Genomic DNA, 17,713 nt, shown 5'->3' with positions numbered 1-17,713 from the left:
TCAGATGGAATGTGGTGCGCCTTGCCCGCGTATCTGTTTGGGAAATACAGGGAGTTTGTCTAGATCCCCATTTTCTTTTCTGAGTGACCTGCAGGAATGCTTAGGTGATTTAGCCCCTGAAGTACTGTATGGAGGTGATGAAGTAGTCTTGCTCAGTTAGCTCACCTGGGGTGGGGGGGTGTGGACCCGCAGCAGCAGACCCTTCCGTTCTAAGGAGTCCCTGGCCTGCAGGTTTCCAATGGGGCTGTTGCCATGGCAAAGACCACCTTGGAGCAGCTTCTGATGAGGTGCGCGACGCCTTTAAAGGATGAGGAGAGAGCCGAAGAGATCGTGGCTGCTCAGGAGAAGTCCTTTCACCATGTGACGCATGACTTGGTCCGAGAAGTCACCTCTCCAAATTCCACTGTGAGAAAACAGGCCATGCATTCACTGCAGGTCTTGGCCCAGGTCACTGGAAAAAGTGTCACCGTGATCATGGAGCCCCATAAAGAGGTGAGATTTCTGTCCCTGGAACTAGGATAATTTGAGCAAAACTTTTAAGATCTTTTTCCTTCAAATCTGACTTGAAGAGGATATGTAGTTTGTGATTTCGCGTCCGCTTCACAAGGTGCTACCATGCATGCTCTCTTTGACCTCAGATACTCAAAAAAAGCAATGTGCTGCTGTTAATGGCTCTATCCATAGTCCGCGTCAAAAGAACCGGAAGGCTCGTTTCCTGGGTCTCTGTAGCACAATCTGGTCGCTCTTTCCTTGTTTTGTTTAAGAGCGGTTACTCGGGAGACTCAGGATTCAGCGTATCTGACACGTAACTGTCCACCAGCCGGCTTTAGGGCATGGAATATACCCTCCCTTCCCTCACTAACAGACAGTGTAACTTGCATCTCACGGTTTTCAGATGGATAGTTTCAGAATATTGTGGTGAGCAGTGCGTGCCCTCTGAGGGATGGCTGGTGAGTAGTGCTTCCTCCTTGCCCTCCCCCAGGTCCTCCAGGATATGGTGCCACCTAAGAAGCACTTGCTCAGACACCAGCCTGCCAATGCGCAGATCGGCCTCATGGAGGGGAACACGTTCTGCACCACGCTGCAGCCCAGGCTCTTCACGATGGATCTTAACGTGGTGGAGCATAAGGTGTTCTACACAGAGGTAGGGGGGTGGTGGTGCGGCGTGGTGTGGATGGTGATGACGTATGTCTGGTAGCCTGTCTTTGTGCGCGAAGACCGGTCAGGCAGCACTCAGAGATGGCACGGGTGGTGACCACAGGTAACCAGCCCTAACCTGGCACAGCGCCCCGTGCAGGTACGTGACCAGAGGTGGGCCTGCTGACCGGAGATGTTCCAGCAAACACGGCCGTGTTCCGAGTCCTTAGAACTCTGTTAGCCTTCTCCAGGCCACCTTGCTCTGCAGAGCCTTAAGGATATAATCTAGAGAAAGATGGACTCTGCTTTGCTCACTCTCATCGGCTGGTGCCCAGAATAAGACTGACTCAGGGAAAGTGCCAGCGTATCGAATGCACTCATCAGTTAAGAACGTGCCGTGTGCTGGTGAGACCCTGCTCCGCATGAATGCCATTATTGAGCTCTGACAGCTCTCCGTGAACTGTAGATACCGATTATTCTCGTTTGGGGCAGTGGCACATGGCATCCTGCAAGTGTTTGTAAACATTCTAGTTATGGGGTCGTATTAGGCAGAGAGAAACAGATTGAACTGTAGATACTGTCAGATTCTAAGCATTAATTCGTAGAATACAGTAATGGTCTGTTGGTCTCAATGTGAAGTTTTTTTTACGACCTGAGGCATTGTCAGAGTAAACTGAGGCAAAAGCCGTCAGGAAGCAAGGTCTTTCTGATCCACGCTAAGTTTGAATTTCCCGTTACGAAAAAATTTACCTCTTGAGTTTTGAAGTCCTATGTATTTGCTTGGACATAGAATCCTGTGATCACATGGTCTCGCTTTTATACCGTGTTGTATCCCTTGTGTAGGAGTCATACTTCATATGACAGAGGTTCTCAGAGAGCCACCGGAGAATGCGAGGAAGGTTCCCTTTGGTGGTTCCAGAAGCAGATGTGTTTTAACCTGTGTGGAATATTCCTCACTAAGCTTAAGTCCAGAACCTGGTAGTGTTGAGTGATACGTCTCAGGGAATGCAGCTGATTTCCCAAGTGTTTATCAGCGCACTCACTGGCTATGTCAGAACATGTGAGGGCCTGAGTCCTCTTCCTGGAGGTTTGGGGTCAGCCCTACAGATAAACCACCTGCCAGCTTCCCAGGTGATTCTGGTGTATGCTCGCTCTCTGTCTAGACAGAGCTACACACACGTGTGTATATAGGAGGGGAGTAATTAGTCATGAGGGAGTGGAATAGGGTGGTGGCTTGGAGTGCTTTTTAGTATATATCCTTTTTTGCTGTTCAAAATCTTTACTAGGTAGGAATCTTTAAAGGAAAAATGATAACAGTAAAGTTTATACAATTTCCCCAGGATGTAAATAGAAGGGGAAAACAGTAATAGAACAACATATGTGATATTTTGGGTATTAGATATATTAATATATACTGGGGGTCTTATAAAATGTCCAGAAACATAGCCACAGGAATCTCTGAGTTACGGGATTCCCAGTGACTTTCAGCTTCTTTCTTTATACTTTTCTGTACTTGGGGGGAAGAAGTATTACCACTCCGATATTGAATTATAGCATATGTTTGTCGAGCACTGGCCCCACAGCACTGGGAAGCAGCTCTGAGTAAGGAGGGAGATGTACCTGCCATCATGATATTTGCAGTTCAAGTGATCCCCTGGGTAGAGAGACAATGTTACGGTATCAGAATGGGTGAGAAAGTGCCTAAGAATTTATTTCACTACTGAGGTTGACAGAGTTTGCTTTAGAAGGAAACTGTCACTTTTGATATTAAGTTCCCTAGGGTTTGAGTTTAGTCAATTGTTAATTGTGTTGTGTGCGTGTAAGATCGCTGTGTTCTGTTATTTTCAAGGTTACTGTGTCTTCACAGTAAGAGCTGGTTATATTAAATTATTTTATCTTTTACAGCTGTTAAATTTGTGTGAGGCTGAGGACTCGGCTTTAACAAAGCTGCCGTGTTACAAAAGTCTTCCATCACTTGTTCCTTTGCGAATTGCGGCTCTGAGTAAGTTAATTCAGTCAAAACAAGTCATGGGTACGAAGGTGCAAGGAGGCAGTGGCCTCTTGGGGGGTTTTATTTTTTTATGTTCTCTTTAAGGTGGATAATTACGTTTGTGTGTTTATCAAATGACATAATGAGATGTCAATGGGTTATATAGATTGTTAGGATTTAAAAGTTTACTCTTACAAACTATTTTACTTTATAGTAATTAACTCTTAATGCTCTAGCTCTCTGATGAATCTGACACTCTGGTTGGAGAGAGTAGTGCTGGTGTTCATACGTTGCCGGTTTCACCCAAATCGGAGTATATGGGAAGATCTGCAATCTTCATAGGCTTTTCAGTGGTCGGTAGCATTTGAGAACCCTGCTCTTCAGGCTTCCATGAGCAATGTCAGCTACATTGTTGAATTTTTACTCACTTGAATTCTACTCACTTAGAAGCGTCACCCCCCCACTTTTTTTTTTTTTTTTTTTTTTAGTAAATATATTCCCAGTACAAATTTTTCTAGTTGACGTGGTCTCTTGCTTTGTTGGTTTTTATACTCTACGTGAGATGTTGCCAGAGCCCTCCGTGAATTAGAGGTAGAGGAGCTGAGAGAGGCAGACCGTAATACCTGCGTTCAAGCGTGGGACTGGGGCGTGGAGGACACAGCAGGCGGGAGGGAGGGAGGCGCTCTGCAGCCAAGTTTGGCGGCTTCTTTCTTCGGTGGGGATTCCTTTTCTTCTGGTGCCTCTCATGCAGTCCTCTTGTCTAATATGGGCATTGCTCTTGGTCGGATGTTATCTCTCAGCTAACAGAGAAGATTGAGGTGTGTCCCCTTTTCTAAGAATATTTGTGTTCTCAAAGCCTTTAACTCCCCATGTTAGGAGGAGGCTGCTGATGAGACACAGGTAGTGGAACAGAAGCCAGGCTGCGTGTGTGCGTGTGTGTGTGTGTGTATGCCCTCTGCACCAGAGTTCAAGGCCAGCCCTCTGTGTCACTTCCGTGTGTGTTTGCCCGCAGCTCAACCATCCTCTCACCCTATACGGGGATGTCTTGGGGAAGGGGTGTCAGCGGATGCCCTCTGTTTTCCCCCTCCAGCCCTTCTATCTGGACGGGCTAGTATTTATCATGGCCTTTCTGACAGGCTGACTTCCCTCTTAGCCAACACTGAACATGTGCGTCAGGAGACCGTGTATTCTTTGGTCTTTCTCGAGGCCAGACACTGGGAAGTGCTTCAATGATTCATACTTGGTGTTGGTTTGTAAGAGCCTTTAGAACAAGGGAATTGTTCATATATTTTTCAGGTTAGTAATAAAATTGTATTGCTTTTTCTTCCTAAAGATGCGCTCGCTGCCTGCAATTACCTTCCTCAGTCAAGGGAGAAGATCATCGCTGCACTCTTCAAGGCCCTGAATTCCACAAACAGCGAGCTGCAGGAAGCCGGAGAAGCCTGCATGAGAAAGGTGAGCGAGTGGCGTGTGCGTGCAAATGTACATATGTTCTGTCTCCAGGGTTCTTCCCGTTCACCTGGTTTGTGCACCTGGAAGTCCGCCTCGCGTGAATATGCACTGAATTCCAGTAACGTCTCCTCTTGTTTCCTAGTCACACTGAGCCTTTTAAAATTTTCAACAGTAATGACTAATCTTCATTTCATTGTAAATTTTTGGAATGTACGTGGTTAATATTCCACAAACTTGCTTCCAGGGCTGAATGAGTTTATTCTGTTATAAAATACATTCTGTTGTCTATTTTCCTTTGCAACCTTTCTTTTTAAATAGTTTTTGGAAGGTGCTACCATAGAAGTAGATCAAATCCATACGCACATGCGGCCTTTGTTGATGATGCTGGGGGATTATCGGAGCTTGACGCTGAACGTCGTGAATCGTCTGACTTCCGTTACCAGGCTCTTCCCAAACTCCTTCAATGATAAATTTTGTGATCAGATGATGGTAAGCCAAATGCATTTATTTTTTTTTTATTTTTTTTATTTTTTTTTTTTAAAGATTTTATTTATTTATTTGACAGAGAAAGAGACAGCCAGAGAGAGAGGGAACACAAGCAGGGGGAGTGGGAGAGGAAGAAGCAGGCTCATAGCAGAGGAGCCTGATGTGGGGCTCGATCCCAGAACGCCGGGACCACGCCCTGAGCCGAAGGCAGACGCCTAACCGCTGTGCCACCCAGGCGCCCCAGCCAAATGCATTTAAATATACTCTGTAATCAACCTGAAATTTTAACTATTTTTATTTTTTTTTTTTTTGGTAAATAATATATATGTATACATATGTGGTTTAAAATTCAAGAAGTGCAAAGGGGTACGTGACGGTCTCCTGGCCCTGTCCTCCAGCAGCCTACCTCCCCTTTCCGGGGACAGCCAGTGAGCCAGTGTTAACAGTTTCCTGTATGTCCGTCTAGAGAGGTTTTTTATTTGTAGTAGGACATACGTATATTCTTTTTTGTTTCCCTCAAACGGAAGCACCGTATACACACAGTTCTTACTTTTTGTATTTACCACTCGTCCTTTCAGATCAGATCATGAAGTGCTTCTTCCTTCTGTCTTGTGGCTGCATAATATTTCGTACGTGCACACGGCAGAATTCATTTCACCGTCCGCCACTGACGGCGTCTCGATTGCTCCTAGTCTTTTGCTATTATAGACAGTGATATAGTGAAAAACGTGTAAGAACTTTAGAAGTCTTTAGGGTTTTTAAAATTACCAGGGAAGTAATTATGCAAATAAAATACCTGTTTGACAGTGTTTAAATTTGGGGGATAAGCAGATAAAGGAGATTCAGCTATTTAACTTTCTTATGCATTCAGTTTTGCTTCTGGTAAGTAGACGTTTATAAATAACTTAGGAGTTCATGGTACATTACTGCAAACATGCATGTACTTTTCATGCTTATGTTTCTCAAGTGGCCTTGGCCGTTTAGACATCTCAGGATACTGAAGGTATTTGTTTCGGTAGCCGTAGTACATGTAGTGTGTGTGGAGTGCAGATCTGTGGACGTGTGAGGGCCACACAGCTTTTTACCTCACATACGGTGTCTTCGCATCCGCAGTCACCTAAGAGAGGAACATTGACCAAAACACCTGACTGGGAGTTGGGAGTATTGTGGTTGGCCCTATTAAAAATTGCAGCTGATGCCCTATCAGAGTGTTACCGGGAACCAGTATTCCATGGGAGTAAATTTTCTGAATCGGAAGGCTCCTTCCTCTTTAGCTTCCACATGTGTGTAACACACACGCCCTTCCAGTGTCCATGCACGCACACCTTCACAGGCGTGGTCACGGTCACTTCCTAACGCGAGCGCCTCAGATCCGCACTTTATCCTCTGTCACGTTGCAGCTCTCGGTGCGTGCAGTGTGAGACCCGTGAGTGTGTTCCAGGGGGTCCAGCGTGGCTGTTTTCTTCTCTTCCCTCTCCACTGCCATCTCTTGCTGCCTTTGCCTGCTTACTGGAGACGACGTGTTTGTGGCTGGTTGGTTGGTTTACCGCCAGGCAGACCCTTGACATTTGCTGTGAGCTGGGAATTCACCCCGTGAACGTTGTTGCCCAGATATTTTAGAGCGGTCCGAAGGGACTGCTGTACGACCTTCCAGTCCGTAGTTTCTGACGTAGGCCAGAGTCTTTTCTCCCTACAGTGAAGTCTGGGGCCTTGTGTGTCTGGTGTGTTGAGGGAACTTTTTCCGTTTCTGACATGAGAGCCGTTTTCAGAAGGGTGAAAATTTCCTTGAAGGTGGATAGTGTTGATGTACTTGGATAAAGAAAGACTGAAGCTGCCGTTTGTCCAGTCATTTTCCTCTGGCCCCCACCCTGCCCGAGCCCAGCCTGTGCCGACGGTGCGTGTGTGTTTGGGGCGGGGGTCTTCGAATGTGGCCCGTGCCTGCCGCACGTAGGCAGGGGTGGGGCGGTGGTCAAGCACACATTTGCCCTTTTGAGTCCTGTTCTTCAGAGCTGTGCTCGATCACTGAGCTTTTGTTTTCCCGCGTATGATACGCTTTTGGGGTTAACAGCTCAAGCCTTCAGCATAATTTTAAGAGCTAAGATACCCTGCAGTGTAGGATGGGCATTCACGAAAACAGCCCTGAAAGTTTGCCTTTTTAAAAAACGTGAGCTGCTTGACACTTGACTTTGAAGTCTCTTTTGTGGGTATCTGCTGTGGATAGCTCCTTAATGAGCTAGAAGTGAATTTATATACAATTAGTGGGTTTGGTTTTTTTCCTCTGGGGACTCTGAAAGCAGTGGCTCGCTAACGCAGCTGGCTGCTTCCTCCGCCCTTTGCTTTTGTTCCTCTCTCATCTTTGGTAAAATAGCTGTTGTAGGAAGATAGAGTTTCATGAACCTGGATCTTGGTGATTATTAGTATCTTTCCAGGAATTTTACTGGCGAATAGCTTAATGTACTTAGTTTCTTTGAAAGCATGTATATTTTAGTGTTTCTCGGAGTCTATTCTTTGGAACACTGGCCTTGTAAGTGATTAGATGGATTTAAAAGGACCGTGGAGTCCTTTTTAAAACAACTAGTTAACTTCCTTTAGGGCTTCCGTGTTTGAAGAACAAGTTTGGACAGTGTGGGACAGTGAAGGTAGTTCTGTTAGTTGGATAGTCTTGTGGTTTTACCTGTAGGCTCTGAGTGCTTATCTGCCAGGTGTTGCTGGACACCGTGGCTGGGAGGCCGGCTGCTCGTGCCCGGGTCAGGGCAGAGGTGCTCTGGGCTCAGCGATCTCTCTTCTCGTGCTCTTGCAATAGAACACAGAGTCTTACCACGTAACGATTGCCCTGTTCTGCACAGAAGGGAATTGCCTCCTGTTCGCACTCATTTGTGCAGCCTCTGACCAAATGGGATCTGAGCTCATCTCCCTGGCCCACGCCCCACACGCCTCTCGTGCCCACTGCCCCTTAGCCATACGCAGCGGCCAGCCTTCCCGTTTGTGGCTTCAGGGCCTTTGCGTCTCCTTTCTCTGCCTAGTGTGCTCTTCCCTTGTGCTTCTGGAGTTGTCTGCCCCAGCAGGGCCCTCTCTGACCTTGACCCCCTTCTCCAGCTGATTCCTGTTCCTCTTTCACAACCCTTACCGTGCCTGCGGCACAGCCGGCGCCCGTGTTCTCTCCACCAGAACCCAAGCTGGAACGAGGATAGGGATGATGTCTGCCTGTTCCCTTCTTCACCCAGGGGCCCAGCCTGGTGCCTGGCTCCTCGAGGCTCTCCCTGAACAGGTGCAGTGCAAAGTAACGTGGTCATAGGAGTGCAGCAGTGGAATGCCAGTATTGGAATGGCCGGGTTTGGGACGTTTTCTGTTACATCAGGGTGAAGTCCGCCTTCTGCTCATGGAATATGATGCAAATGCCAGTGATTCTCTTTAGTTCAGTGGTCGGGCTGTTTCAAATTCGAACATTGGTCTCCTCACATTAAGTGTGATGGAAATTAGTGATTTTATATGACTTTTTACCTAAGAACAGCATGGAATTGAACTGATGCTGTGTGAGGGAAAAATGTCTAAGGATGTTGTTTTTTTTGACAGCAACATCTACGAAAGTGGATGGAAGTGGTGGTCCTCACCCACAAAGGGGGCCAGAGGAGCGACGGAAACGTGAGTGACTTGTTCGCTTCTGGGCAGGGCAACCATGCCGGGCACTGCTGTTTGCAATGTTAATATCGGAGCAGTGCTTTTAATTAAAATACCGGTCAGAAACCCAGTTTATGTGATTATAGTCATGTAAATTGTTGAACATCTTTTACTAGCATTACGTTTTGCCTTTATTTTTCTTAATTATTGAACATTCCTTATTGTGTTTCTTTAAAATCTCCTTTGTTCACCTTAATACGACGTTTTCGTTGATGAGAATTCTGGGAAGCTTGAAATGTTAGTATTTTAATTTTATTGGTTTTTCTGTAAAGTGTATAAAGTGTATTTTCTAGACTGTTCTTGGCAGCTGCTGTTTGCATGGTGGTGCATTCCTCAGCTGTGGTTTCCCATTGCTTCCCATCATCACTGCCTCATGAAACTAAGTATAGATTTCAGGACTTCAGACACCGAGGATAACGTAGCAAAGCGTCACATAAATACTGGCATGTGTGTTGATGGGTCTGAATCCCCCACCCCAACTGTTTGCCAAAAACCAAACGTCCAGTACTTCAAAACACATTTTTATGGCTTTAAGGGAAAACTCCTATAGTTAAATTTTTCCACGTGTCTGATGTTGGTCATTTTAAGACTTCGCTCTTAAAAATAATGGTTCTTGCTGTTTTGAATCTAATTTGTATATGTTAATATTCTTTTAAAATACTTTTTAAGTTGATGCCTGTCCTATTGGTAGGATTGTGTTTTCCCCAAGGTCCTGTTACACCTGGTGAAATTGTACGGCAGTGTCCTAACGAGGGGATTCTGTAGCTCTTCGGAGGCATAATCACCGTGGCTTTTTGTCTTTCTGTGCCTATTTGTTGGATGCTGTGTTTCATCCCAACTTGGATTTTTTTTTTTTTTTTTTGGCTTTATTATGCTTTGTTTTGACCATTCTGTGTCAAGGTGTTTTGTTTATGTAAGTCTTGATTCCTGCTGCTTCTAAAAACAGCCAACTAAGCAAAACTAAAACAGGATTTTACACTTTTTTTAGGAGTGTTACACCACCATGACCTCTTTGAAGCTTTGTTATTTATACACACAGGGAAAAATCAGGAACTCTTCGTGGGGGAGAGCAGAGTGTATGTTCAAAGCCTAAATTCTTGGGAGTAGGTACTCGTGCCTCTGTGCTTTTCCTCCCCATCTCTCATCCCCTAGGTATTTTTGCTCTAAATTTCTATTTGTCTCACAATCTGTTAATTCTCTAAAACAAACAGTTAGTTCTAGGATAAACATTTAACAACCTCTAGGGGGCAGGTGACTGACTTCCATTAGATCAGAGAGATTCCGTTAACTTCTGTAGCAGGTTATCCGGAGGGCTCCTTGGATAGGGCAGGGGCAACGGGCAGGAGACAGAGCTGTGGGTACCGGGAGGTCCTCCAGCTCCTGCAGAAATGTGTCGTGACCATCATGAGTCCATTCTCTGACCGGCCTGGGAACACCCAGCTCTGCAGGGGTGGGCTCAGGCTGTGGTGTTTGGGGTTCACGAGCAGCGTGCCCGCAGTTCATCGCCTCAGCCCAGGGCCAAGCTGCTTCTCTGCTCTTGAGTTCTGATCATTTTTTATGGCTGTTGTTCAGGATTGGGAACGGATCTCAGATCGTAGTTTGTCCCCATTTGGTTGAATCCCCAAATAATACTGTATAATTGAGAACCTACAACTGAAGACATGTTAAGTAGTTGACTATTTATAATGAAACGAATAAAAGCTTCTCTGTAACGCTGCGCACCCTGACAATCAGAGCTTTGCATGAGCACCATGTTCAGGAAGGTTCGCCGCGTTAGCCTTAAGCTCCCAGGGAGGACTCCTGACCCCTGCTGTGCCGTGTCTGTGTGTGCGTACACAGCTTCACTTCACGAAATAACCCAGCTATCTGTGGGTGGCATCATGGCCTGTGGGTGCTTCTGGGTGTGGGGGCCTCACACATGCCTGGTTAAGGGGGCTAAACCAGCTGGTACTCTCCGGGGAAAGAGGAAGACAATTCCTTTAATGTCAGCGCTGCACATAAGATCGTAACTTACTCGAAGCAAAAACAGATTTATAAATGTATTTGCTTACAACAGTTTCTCCCCCTGGGCAAGAATTCCGAAATTCCTGCTGCTTAAATTTGATGTAGGGAAGGGACATACGCTGTTCTACACTGTCTGTGGACATCTGAAGGGTGGAAGGTGTACTTTTTGCTGTTGAGCATTTGTTAATTATTGTGTGCTTTTTGATAATTGTCTTTACTGTCTTGTTTCCCCCAATAATCCTTACTGTGTATGAGTATTTGGGAAGTTTTTATGTAAATAACATAAATAGAAAAAGATGATTTTCCTCCCCATCCTCAGGAAAGCATTTCCGAGTGCGGGAGATGTTCCTTGTCTCCATTCTGTCAGTTTGAGGTGAGAACAACCCTATTAAAGTCAGTTTATGACTTGCACTGTGAAGAACAGTTTATATTTTCTTTTCTTTTCTTTTCTTTTTTACCTTTTTGTTGCCTTTTTTCATGCTGTAATTTTTGTTTTGGTTCAGCCTGCCATGGAAGGGGTAGAGGTGAGAATCTCAGTGGAGGCCCAGGAGGGGGTGTTGTCGTATTTGGTTTTGCTGTGACTTGTGGTTCTGTGGTGGACAGAGTGCGTTGTGCCTTGGAGTGCAGTGAGCCGTATCGTCTGTCTGTGGCGGAGTCGTCTCAGTACCATTGCTGTGAACTGTCCGGGTGCCACGCATGTTTCTATTAGGACGTTTTAAGCAAGATTCTAAGTTCTTTGGTTTTCTACATGTTCGAATTGTAATATGTCAATACCGTTTAAGATTCAACTGGGTTTTGCTCTCAGAGTGTTCGTATGAGCTCATATATCTAACAACCTCTTGGGAGGAAACCACACAAAGAATATCATACCTGCAAGGAGTTGGGAGGAACTCTGTTTTCTTTCACACTCCTAAGTGCCTGCCTGCCTGGAGTTTAAAACCTCATTGCCCCTCCGCGCCCAGTCCCCCGCATCTCTCGCTCACGCACACCACACCGACATAGTCCCGACACTGGGACTTCGGACAGTCAAACCCTGAGCTTTCCCTCTGCTGTAAAATGGGGATGATAACATCCGTCAGTCCTGTCTTCCAGTGGTGCTGTGAAGACCAAAAGAAGTGATTTCTTGACTGCGCTTTGAAAACGAAAACCCATAACGCGAAAGTGCCATTAGTAGCATGTGATTTCAGAGTAGAGCTTGCTCTGTGTGAAGACCTGGAAATTCTGTAGAAGAGAACTGTACAGGAGAGGTGGGCTGACACAGAGCCACGTTGTCTCGTTTCTTCCCCAGCTCACTGTTTGGCCTTTTCCTTCGTAGAGGCCTTTGGAGAAGTGTCTCAGATGCTACGGGGCTGCGGTCCCTCCTGACCAGTGTTTATCATCCCCACTTTACTGCGCTTCGTGTGACGGGCATCCTGTTGCACACGAGGCAGGGTGGTACATCAGGGCGTCTTCCCTTCTGTGGCCGTGGCTCTGGCCGTGTGGGATCTCTTTGGATTGCAGATTCCAGACTATGGGAACTGCCACTGAGAACAGAAAGTTGCAACAAGAGCGATTGACCACTGAGCTGTTAGCACCTTCAAAAGTGCAGAAATCTTGGCATTTCACGTTTTTCGTTAGATTCAGTAGAGCAGTTTGTCAGCCTCCTCTTTAGGCCTGGTTGACATCCTTAGTACCTTGGTCAGTCACTTATTTACACGAATGTTAAATTTTCAGGATAAATACTTAAGGATGTTTTGAAAACTTTCTTTGTGCTAACTTCTGAGGGCAGAAGAAGTCTGTGCCCTCAGAACTTAATGTATCGGGAAGACCCCATGATGTCACATCAGAGCGGAGGAATCGAAACACTCTCACGGCCCCAGGCATGCTCGTCCCCTCCTCCGTGAGGGGCGGGCATAGGCAACCCAGCAGCCCACTTGCAACACTTGGCCCCGTTCTTGAGAGCAGACACAGCACAGTCACGCCAGGTGTACACAGCTCCCTCTCCCCTCCGTTGACAGATGCAATCTGAAGGCCAAGGGCAGTTAGTTTCCTTGGGCCACAGCAGTAACCTGACATTGGTAAATTGTGGCTTTTTACATGTTAATTCTTTGCTTCTGGTGGCTAGCCTTGCGAATGTAGCTAGACCATAGTAGGGTCTGTAGTAATGTTGGCATCTCTAGCTGGCAAGATTAATTGGCCTGTTTTGTAATTTCTGGTTTTCTTCATTAGGAGATGAAAATTTGTTCAGCAATTATAAACCTTTTTCATCTGATCCCAGCTGCGCCTCAGACTCTGGTCAAGCCTTTGTTAGAGGTGGTGATGAAAACAGAACGGGCCATGTTGATTGAGGTAATGGTCAAACTCGGGGTTAATTCTGATTCTTCCTCCGTCTGTTGGCTTGTGATGTTTTCACTTCGTTACATTTTAGATGGATTAATCTAACAGCGTGTAGATGGTTGATGTTAATATTTGCTTATGGCTGTAGCACACTCCAGTTACCAGGTGGAGACATGCCTTCTCCTGCCATGGTAGGTGGGTAGACCATGAAACCTCAAGCCCTGAGAAGACACCATTTTCCCCACATGTTTTTTAGGCTGGCAGTCCCTTCAGAGAGCCTCTGATCAAGTTCTTGACACGGCACCCGTCACAAACGGTGGAGCTGTTCATGATGGAAGCTACACTGAATGATCCCCAGTGGAGCAGAATGTTTATGGTAGGTGTGCGAGTTGCTGGAGTCGGGTGTCCCTGCAGACTTGTGTCAGCCGATGTGCTCTGAAATCTGAAATTCGTATTTCACTGTTCAGTGCCTCTGCTTTAATTCTCTGTCACGTATCCGAGTGTTCGAAACATCACTGTAGTGTATGTGAAAAGTTTGAGTGGAGGATTCGTTCTTGAGGATTTTGGTGGTGGAATGAGCTGCTAGGATTATGAAATCCATAATCACAAAGTATTATTACTGCAAAGAAGCATTTTTTTTTAAAGGGTGCTTACAGCGACTTTTTAGCTTGCCTAGAGAGATTTAGAAAGAACCTTAGAATTCAGAACATCTAAACCTTTTGTGAGTTTTGACCAGCTTAGAACAGCTCGTTTTGCTTTGTTTTCAGAGTTTTTTAAAACACAAAGATGCCAGACCTCTGCGAGACGTGCTGGCAGCCAACCCCAACCGGTTCATCACTCTGTTGGTGCCCGGCGGCACCCAGACCGCCGTGCGCCCTGGCTCGCCCAGCACCAGCACCGTGCGCCTGGACCTTCAGTTTCAGGCCATCAAGGTAGCATCTCTTCACTGAACACCGGAAATCTTAAAAGTTTAGGCAAGATGCATAGAGAACTGTGTCCGTTCCCTAACTGTCGCTTCTTTGACAGATCATAAGTATCATAGTTAAAAACGATGACTCCTGGCTGGCCAATCAGCATTCTCTGGTGAGCCAGTTGAGACGCGTGTGGGTTAGTGAAACCTTTCAAGAAAGACACCGGAAGGAGAATATGGCTGCCACAAACTGGAAGGAACCCAAGCTGCTGGCCTACTGTCTGCTGAATTACTGCAAGTGGGTGCATCTGTTTGGCTTCACGTTCGGTGACTTGCTCTGTCCTGCAGGCTAAGCCAGAGCCTGTCTGGGCCTCTGTGCTTAGCTGTGGTCCACTGGCCACGTGTAGTCATGTTTGGTATAGAGGACAGGCTGGGACTTAGAGCTGTTTAAAGGCAGCTCAGAGATCGTACGTGGTTCTGAAGCGGGCCGGGACTTCATCTGTTTTCTTGTTTGACCCTGCAGAAGGAATTACGGAGATATAGAATTGCTCTTCCAGCTGCTCCGGGCCTTCACTGGTCGTTTTCTCTGCAACATGACATTCTTGAAAGAATATATGGAGGAAGAGATTCCCAAAAATTACAGCATTTCTCAAAAACGTGCCCTGTTTTTCCGCTTTGTGGACTTCAACGACCCCAACTTTGGAGATGAACTGAAAGCCAAGGTGAGTCCCACTGCTATGCGATGGGAGCCGCGGGTGTCGGAGCGCATTTTCTCGGGAAGCGAGGGTACCGTTCGTGTTCTGCTGTGTCTCCAATCACACAGCAGTCTGGACTGTTCGTGAGGAAAATGCCGTTGTTGAGAAGCATATGGCAGATCCAGAGTGAACCAGTGTTGAAGAGTAGTTTGTTAGTGTCCTTGTTTTTAGAGAATGACTTGTCGGACATGAGAAGAGTAGACAGACTGATGTCTCGTTTCTTCCTGTTTTACTCTCCTTTCCAGCCGACTGCTTGAGTAAAAGTCAGGGTGATGAGTCACACCCTTGACTGAGATTTGGCTTCACGGGTGCAGAGTGACCCACTGGTGGTCCCGCCCACCTTAGTAAAGAAATGAAGAGCATGGCTTTGCTTTCCTCCTCCTTCATTTTTAAATTTTTTCGTAGGTTCTGCAGCATATCTTGAATCCTGCTTTCTTATACAGCTTTGAGAAGGGGGAAGGAGAGCAGCTCTTAGGACCTCCCAATCCAGAAGGCGATAACCCGGAAAGCATCACCAGCGTGTTTATAACCAAGGTGGCATCACTAATGATACGTTGGCACAAAAAGTAACTTAGCAGATGAGTGAGTGAGAGAGAATGTGTGCGCGTGCGTGCATACGCATGTGTGACGGGTTTGTTGAAATAAGCATAGTTCCCCAAGGTTCTTACTTTCATGATTGTGTGAATTCATAGCAGAGCGTCATAATTCTTACTGGTGCAGTTTTAAAGGCAGCTTCACCTTAGAATGGATTGACTTGCCGCACTAAGAGAGTCCGGTGAGAGAACATGTGTCAGTGAAAACTCAGGGTAGCCCAGTTATCTTGTAAAATCCCCTCTTGCTGGTCAACGTTTTTGATGTACAGTTTTCATGTTTAGCCTTGCAAAAGAATCTCCCAAAAATCAGTGGGAACGTCAGACCGGACTGGTTGCCGCCGTGACCTTCTGTTGCCAAGTGCACGAAAGCCTTGTTGCGCGGCCGTGATGCCTACGGTTAGCTTAGGTGCTACGGTCCCTGCGTTTTTACACTTGCATTTCCGGTTTACACCAGGGATGTGTGTTTCTTTGAGAAATGCCCTCCCCGTGCTCCTCACAGGGCCTGGTCTGTCCCGTGCCGGTCCAGCCTTCGGACTTTGCTGGCAGGTGCTTTTTTTGCCCTGAGGTCGGTAGAGTGTTCTGTGCACGCCCTGTCCCGCTGGAGTGCTGTGAGCGACGGGCGTTCCTCGGCAGCATGCCGCTTGAATGCCCTTGGGAAGGACTGCGTCTCTCACCCCGTCACTGTTCCATCCTGCAGTCCAGGGGGAGGGGACTGTTGTTCCCACTGGCAGTTTATTGGTCCTCACGTAGTCTTTGTCCCTTAAGACAGGCCTCCTTCCTGCAGTTTTCATCCTCTACCCTCGGGAGGAATGTGAGCTGAGCCCGAGGGGTCTTTTGCGTCCCCGTGCTGATGTCTGCCTTATTCTGGGCAACTGTGGGGAGATGGCCACCCAGACGCGGCCCCTTCCCCTGCGCTGCCTTCTCTAGACTGTCTTTTGGGTCGGATGCTGCTGACTTGGCACAAGTGAGGAGCGGGGATGTGAGTGTTGGAGGAGGACAGGTGGCAGCGGGCAGCTGGGGGCCCCAGGGTGGGGCCGTCGGGAAGCAGCGAATCCAGGGGAGAGGGGTCTTAGGGGGCTAAAGGGACCCTGATGAAAACACAGTTGTGGGGAAGACTGTAGCCTTTCAGAGCTTTCTGGTAGACGGAAGGTGGTCAGGCTGCCCACTTGCATGGTGAAGCAGGCGGTGTCCCAGATTCAGTGGGGTGATCCTCGGAGCACGTTTTTTCCTTACGTTCATAAAACACAGAAATCTGTCAGGTATCTACGATTACATAGAAAACTGTAGCAGTTTTTTTTTTTTTTAAGTAGAGATTTGTTTTCCAGATAGCATTTTCTGATCATGATACTGAAAAATCAGGACTAGATAATTAATAGCTGACTAGAAAAAAAGTCCCAACTACTTGGTAATTAAGAAATGCTACCCTGAATCAATCACCTTGTATCAAAGAGGAGGCCCTCCTTGTCTCCTCAAGTTCCTTCACCCACTGCAGGGGGTGCCTTCCCTTCGGCATTGAAATAAATTCAGTGAATTTCTGATCCATAAAAGGAGAATTGGTGTGACATCATTGCTTCCCTTGTCCTAGAACTCGATGTTCCATACGTGTGTAGTGTGTGTGTGTGTGTGTGTTTTAAAAGTGGAAGCTTGTTGTGTGACCCTCGGTGGGTAACACAGTTGAGAGCCGGAAGTGAGCCTTCCTGCTCGCGTCCCGCAGGTCCTGGACCCGGAGAAGCAGGCGGACATGCTGGACTCGCTGAGGATTTACCTCCTGCAGTACGCCACGCTGCTGGTGGAGCACGCCCCGCACCACATCCACGACAACAACAAGAACCGCAACAGCAAGCTGCGCCGCCTCATGACCTTCGCGTGGCCCTGCCTGCTGTCCAAGGCCTGCGTGGACCCGGCCTGCAAATACAGCGGCCACCTGCTTCTGGCGCACATCATTGCCAAATTCGCCATACACAAGAAAATCGTCCTTCAGGTACCGCGAGGCTCCCTCGGGCCCCCCCCCGACACTCCGTGGGCTTGCGCACACGCCGCCCCCTCTTGCGGTCTCGGCCCCTCCTGTTGTCTTTCCCAGCACGCACCGTTCAGGATGCTCGTGTCTGCCGTCTTACAAGCACCGTGAACTGTCCCGTGACCGCATTCTCTCCTCCCTCCCCAGTGACTGCTCCTCTCTGTCGTTCCTCTGCAGCCTTGCTGTCGAAACAACAAATGTCTCCTTTGTCCACCTCACGCTCGTCCTCACATTGCATTCTGGCTTCCATTCTGCGGGTCCGTTGAAACCGTTCTGGAAGGGCCCAGCCCACTCCTTAGCTAAAGACATTAGGCACCACAGAACCCTCATCCTGTACTGACCCTCTGCTGACCATGAGCACATCTTCCCTGAGTC

The 17,713-nt window shown here is 47.3% G+C and overlaps 1 protein-coding gene across 6 annotated transcripts in view; it reads left to right on the top strand.

The window, feature by feature from the left end:
- TRRAP (transformation/transcription domain associated protein) overlaps positions 1-17,713 on the top strand; it is a 108,696-nt gene that overhangs the window by 38,146 nt on the left and 52,837 nt on the right. For 3 of the 6 annotated variants that reach the window (XM_026516255.4, XM_026516260.4, XM_057314891.1), the window contains exons 26-38: positions 232-492; positions 983-1,144; positions 3,043-3,139; positions 4,461-4,582; positions 4,898-5,068; positions 8,639-8,707; positions 12,956-13,075; positions 13,320-13,439; positions 13,831-13,995; positions 14,090-14,271; positions 14,497-14,695; positions 15,134-15,262; positions 17,036-17,302. In XM_026516255.4, the coding sequence (XP_026372040.2) occupies positions 232-492; positions 983-1,144; positions 3,043-3,139; positions 4,461-4,582; positions 4,898-5,068; positions 8,639-8,707; positions 12,956-13,075; positions 13,320-13,439; positions 13,831-13,995; positions 14,090-14,271; positions 14,497-14,695; positions 15,134-15,262; positions 17,036-17,302 (2,064 nt within the window). Of the gene's footprint in view, positions 1-231; positions 493-982; positions 1,145-3,042; positions 3,140-4,460; positions 4,583-4,897; positions 5,069-8,638; positions 8,708-11,066; positions 11,121-11,250; positions 11,272-12,955; positions 13,076-13,319; positions 13,440-13,830; positions 13,996-14,089; positions 14,272-14,496; positions 14,696-15,133; positions 15,263-17,035; positions 17,303-17,713 lie in introns of all 6 variants that reach the window. The other 3 variants (XM_044390250.3, XM_044390247.3, XM_044390248.3) reach the window with 2 other exon arrangements.

The sequence above is a fragment of the Ursus arctos genome, unplaced genomic scaffold (genome assembly GCF_023065955.2).
Source record: "Ursus arctos isolate Adak ecotype North America unplaced genomic scaffold, UrsArc2.0 scaffold_2, whole genome shotgun sequence".
NCBI lineage: Eukaryota > Metazoa > Chordata > Mammalia > Carnivora > Ursidae > Ursus > Ursus arctos.
This window is presented reverse-complemented; position numbering and strand designations above follow the sequence as displayed.